Below are 6000 nucleotides of genomic sequence, written 5' to 3' on the forward strand. Positions count from 1 at the left end.
TGCACCAGTCCCTCCTGCAGCAAAGCACTGCCACCCCCGTGATTCCCGGTTGGTATGGTGTTCTTCGGCTTGCAAGCATCCCCCTTTTTCCTCCAAACATAACAATGGTCATTATGACCAAACAGTTATATTTTTGTTTCATCAGACCAGAGGACATTTCTCCAAAACGCACAACCTTTGTCCCCATGTGCAGTTTCAAACTGGCTTTTTTATGGCGGTTTTGGAGCAGTGGTTTCTTCCTTGCTGAGCGGCCTTTCAGGTTATGTCGATATAGGTCTTGTTTTACTGTGGATATAGATACCTTTGTACCTGTCTCCTCCAGCATCTTCACAAGGTTGTTGCTGTTGTCCAATTAGCCTATCAGAAGCTTCTAAAGCCATGCCATCATTTTCTGGAATTTTGCAAGCTGTTTAAAGGCACAGTCAAATAAGTGTATGTAAACTTCTGACCCACTGGAATTGTGATACAGTGAATTATAAGTGAAATAATCTGTCTGTAAACAATTGTTGGAAAAATTACTTGTGTCATGCACAAAGTAGATATCCTAACCGACTTGCCAAAACTATAGTTTGTTAACAAGAAAGTTTTGGCGTGGTTGAAAAAATTGTTTTAATGACTCCAACCTAAGTGTATGTAAACTTCCGACTTCAACTGTATTTGGCTAAGGTGAATGTAAACTTCAGACTTTGACTGTATCTATAATAATATGAACAATGGCTTTTATTTTTTCTGAGCTTTTTCTCTGCATCTTCTAATCAGTCCTTTCCGGTGGATTAAACGCTGATACAAACACATCCATAAAAGGCGAATATCATCCGATAATACCAGTCAACCGATAAATCGGTCGAGGTCTACTGTTGAGAGTAAAAATAGTAGAATACACCGGGTGCAATTTTGAAATTTAGTTGTCCATCAGCAGTTTTTCTCATGTTACGTTAGTCACTGACAGTCACTCAATTAGCCATGTCAGCTAACAATTTTTAGATTGGTAGTTAGTTTTGCCAGCTATCTAAACTTGTGTTAATCATGGCCGAATACCGACCGGGCATTCATGGCACGTGCCCAGGGGCCCTGACCTCCAGTAGGCCCCCATTGATTTTGTTAGTCATTCTCACTCAGATACCATACACTATATATGCAAAGGTATGTGGACGCCCCTTCAAATTAGTGGATTTAGCTATTTCAGCCACACCCGTTGCTGACAGTTGTTTAAATCAAGCACACAGCCATGCAATCTTTTTGACAATAGAATGGCCCGTACTGAATTCAACGTGGCAGCGTCATAGGATGCCGCCTTTCCAACAAGTCAGTTCGTTAAATTTCTGCCCTGCTGAGGCTGCCACGGTCAACTGTAAGTGCTGTTATTGCGAAGTGAAAACGTCTAGGAGCAACAACAGCTCAGCTACAAAGTGGTAGGCCACATAAGCTCCCAGAACGGGATTGCCGAGTGCTGAAGCGCGTAGCGAGTAAAAATTGTCTGTCCTCAGATGCAACACCCCCTACCGAGTTCCAACCTGCCTCTGGAAGCAACATCAGCACAATAACTGTTTGTCGGGAGCTTCATGAAATGGGTTTCTATGGCTGAGCAACTGCACACAAGCCTAAGATCACCATGCACAATGCCAACTGTCAGCTGGAGTGCTTTTAAGCTAGCCGCCATTGGACTCTGGAGCAGTGGAAATGCGTTCTCTGGAGTGATGAATCACGATTCACCATCTAGCAGTCTGATGGACGAATCTGGGTTTGGCAGAGGCCAGGAGAACGCTACCTGCCCCAATGCATAGTGCCAACTATAAAGTTTGGTGGAGGAGTAATAAACGTTTGGGACTGTTTTTTTATGATTCTGGCTAGGCCCCTTAATTCCAGTGAAGGGAAATCTTAATGCTACAGCATACAATGACATTCTAGGCAATTCTGTGCTTCCAACTTTGTGGCAACAGTTTGAGGAAGGCCCTTTCCTGTTTCAGCATGACAATGCCCCTGTGCACAAAGCGAGGCCCATACAGAAATGGTTTGGTGAGATTGTTGTGGAGTAACTTGACTGGCCTGCACAGAGCCCTGACCTCAACCCCATCGAACGCCTTTGGGGTGAATTGGAACTCTGACTGCGAACCAGGATTAATCTCCCAACATCAATGCCCGACCTCACTAATGCTCTTGCGGCTGAATGAAAGCATGTCCCCGCAGCAATGTTCCAACATCTAGTGGAAAGCCTTCCCAGAAGACTGGAGGCTGTTATAGCAGTAAAGTTTGTACCAACTCCATATTAACGAACGAGATGTTCGACGGTATCCACATACTTTTGGCCATGTAGTATATTAACAGGGCATAAGGCATTAAGAAATGTGTAAAATTGCAGGAAATTAGCTTTAAAAATGCAAAAGTGTCCCTCCACACCATGGCAAAATGGATAGAATTGCAGGGAATTAGCTGTAAAACTGCAACAACAACAAATATCTCAGCCCCATGGCAAAATGCGTAGAACTGCATTTAATGTTTTATAAAATTAGAACATTTTCTCCCGCCCATAGGCAGAATGTGTAGAATTGCAGGAAGTGAACTTAAAAACTAAATATTGTCTCTGCATGGTCAAGAGGAAGCTTCTCAAATGTATTGCTGCAAAGTGTGGGGCCCCCCAACCAAATCTCGCTTAGGGCCCCCAAAAGGCTAGAGCCAGCCCTGGGCATGATAGTGTGACTATGGTACATTTGTATTGGGACTGGGGAACTGCTCTGCACTGAGTCTGTTCCCTTACAGTATATGGTAAGATGCTTCCATTTGTCTTATTACAGCTGATATAAATAGCTTTTTACTAGTAGGGGGTGTGTTGAGTAAACAGGGAGTCTGAGTGCCACTTATGCTTGCTCATGTGCTCACAAATTGAAGCTAATGTGAGACATGCATGTCCAGCCACAGAAGCAATTGGGTTGTCCTCTGCTGTGTATTGCTTTATTTTAATACTTTGGCTGTGTAAAGTATGACATGCTGTCTGACAGTGAGAAGGTGCGATAAGGAATATTATTATATACATAGCCTAAATATGATTTACCATATTCTATAGAAAGCACTCACAGTTATTGTATTTAAACACGAGCCAGCATAAGTAGGGTACAATCGCTGTTATTCACCGACTATCAAAATTGTGACAGTACATTTTCCTGTGGGGTATTTGACTTCTGTGTACTCCCTGTGCATACTTTGGTCCACGTTTCCCGAAGGTTATTAATGTGTCGCCTTACTTTACTCTCAGTCTCAGCACAGGGCTGTCTTTTTTTCAAACTACAGTCATCAATCAAGACATCAATATCATCAACAACAGACACGGGTATTGAGACTAAATGTATAGTCTATAAAGGAATGAACAAACCATCTGCTTGCATTCTTTTTTATTCCTTACCCACAAATACATCATTTACAAATCCGTTTTTGTCACCTCTCGCCGGTCAGATTAATAATGGTTAGACTACCACTATAGGATATGTTTCACTGCTACCTAAAAAGATTTACGGGATCGAAACTAAAGCATGTCCAAAGTTCCGACATATATTTTATATAGAGTATGCGAATACTCTTTTTCACCTTTGGAAGCCTACTTACTTTTTCGCTTCCCGTCATTCACACACGCCCTTCAAATTCTCCTTTGGATTGAGAGGAAAATATGTGTCCTTACCGTCGAAGTCCTTGGAACGAGGATGGCCATGACATCCGCGATTTCTTCAAACAGGGTCGGTGCCCGGTGTCCACTGCATAAGTCCGGTCCATGGTCTTAGGGCTGAGGTATTTCTCGGTGTCCGAAAATCCTCTTTGTCTCACCCGGTTGTTCTTCCGTACCTCGAGCGCGTGGTGGAGCGGAGAGAGCACTGCTTGGTTCTGCTGCCTCCACAAATGTTTAGGCGCTTTCGCGTTTTCACCAGTGCATCCACTGCTGCTGCTGTCGAAGCTACCTGCGACGAGGGATGTCACTTTTCCGCCACCAGTATCCATCGCAGCTTGCCAAGGTTTTTAATAGACTCGCAGTCCAGATAAAAACATGAAGAGTGAAGCCTCTGGACTTTTTCGGCGCCGTGTCTCAGGGCTGTTGTTGCCAAGGTGTCTTCTAAAACTTAGTTCTGCTGGAGACCTACATTAATTCAAGTTTGTTTGAACAAAGCTTTTTTATTAGTTTGAAACGTTACTTGAATATCCAGGCACTTCTCTGGATTACTTATAAGAGGACAGAGAGGCAAGCAGTTCAATAATGTTCATTGCCTCGTATTGCTAACAATACTTAAACAGCACTCCTGACAGTGACATCCAATGAATCTATCCAACAATACATCCATTTTGGTGACTAATTTGCGCAAAGAATGTCATTATTAATATGTGCCACCACACATAAACGAGTTCCCAAATTGCTAAAAACACTATTGCCATCTATACTGTGCTAAGAAAAAATGATTCTTTTTTTATTAACATTTCATGTCGTTAATGCAATATCAGCAACGTCCCGTTCAATGTCACTCTCTCCCTGTCGCTTCGATAAGAACCTGTCTGAAGTTGAATTCCAAATGCACCACCCTCTCTGCATGCTCGCCCATTTCAGCAAAGTGCTGGTGTGACGATGTCTTATCTGTGTTCCCCGCAGTACTGTACGTGGTATGTGGATAGACTACCTTGAGCCTAAAGTCAAATCCATTACTGCCATTATATGTTTCAGAAATAAGATGTTTACATTTTCTTTATTTGGATTAGATTTGTAGATGTTATTGGGATCCCCAATAGCCGGTGCCAATGCTGACAGCTAGTCTTCCTGGGGTCCGACACGAAAAATACATCACAGACAAAAAAATACTTTAGAATTTCCATACATTTAAAAACATGAACATATAACGTTAAATTACAAGTACGTCAGATGGTGGAGAAACGTTGTGTTGCGAGGTGTTTTTTTTTTTTTACATATTGTAACGACCCTGGGTTTATGAACAGGCAGTTAACCCCACTGTTCCTAGGCCGTTATTGAAAATAATAATTTGTTCTTAAGTTCTTAACCGATTTGCCTAGTTAAATAAAGGTCAAATTAAAAATTAGCTAATGTAAAAAAATTACGCGTGGAAATCCACCCTACCGCACGAGCGTGCTTTTGCGGAACAGTCGATAGCGCGGCAAGAAGGCCGAGGATTCGAGACATGCTCCCTGCTGTTTCATTACAATATTTTGCTGTTTGCTTGAGTAATTTGACATGGAAGGCAGTTCCATGAGATTATGGCTCTATATGTGTGTAGCCGTGAATTCATTCTGGATTTGAGTCTGTGAACTTGAAGAGACCACTGGTGGCATGTCTGGTGGGGTAAGTATGTCTGTCAGAGATGTAAGCAGTGGTGGGAAAAGTACTCAATTGTCATACTTGAGTAAAAGTAAAGATACATTGATATAAAATGACTCAAATAAAAGTGAAAGTCACCCAGTAAAATAATACTTGAGTAAAAGTCAAAGTATTTGGTTTTAAATATAGTTAAGTATGAATGGTAAATTGAATTGCTAAAATGTACTTAAGTATCAAATGTAAAAGTATAAATTATTTAAAATTCCCTATCTTAAGCAAACCATACGGCACAATTTTATTTTTTTATTGACGGACAGCCAGGGGCATACTCCAACAGTCAGACATCATCTACTGTACAAAGTAAGCATGTGTGTTTAGTGAGTCTGCCAGATCAGAGGATGACCAGGGATGTTATCTTGATAAGTGTGTGAATTGGACCATTTTCCTGTCAAAATGTGACGAGTACTTTTGGGTGTCGGGGATAATGTATGGTGTAAAAAGTACTTTATTTTCTTTAGGGATGTACAGTCAATGGCCAAAAGTTTTGATAATAACACAAATATTAATTTCCATAAAGTTTTCTGCTTCAGTGTCTTTAGATATTTTTGTCAGATGTTACTGTGGAATACTGAAGTATAATTACAAACATTTCACAAGTGTCAAAGAGTCAATATTTGCAGTGTTGACCCTTCTTTTTC

At 41.4% G+C, this 6000-nt stretch overlaps 1 protein-coding gene across 1 annotated transcript in view; it reads right to left on the minus strand.

The window, feature by feature from the left end:
* LOC118358121 (cAMP-specific 3',5'-cyclic phosphodiesterase 4D-like) overlaps positions 1-4659 on the minus strand; it is a 274906-nt gene extending 270247 nt beyond the window's left edge. The window contains exon 1 of the mRNA XM_052478598.1: positions 3671-4659. Within this exon, the coding sequence (XP_052334558.1) occupies positions 3671-3984 (314 nt within the window). The 5' untranslated portion in view covers positions 3985-4659. The remainder of the gene's footprint in view (positions 1-3670) is intronic.
* Positions 4660-6000: the final 1341 nt, after the last annotated feature.

This window comes from Oncorhynchus keta, chromosome 25 (assembly GCF_023373465.1).
Source record: "Oncorhynchus keta strain PuntledgeMale-10-30-2019 chromosome 25, Oket_V2, whole genome shotgun sequence".
NCBI classification, from domain to species: domain Eukaryota; kingdom Metazoa; phylum Chordata; class Actinopteri; order Salmoniformes; family Salmonidae; genus Oncorhynchus; species Oncorhynchus keta.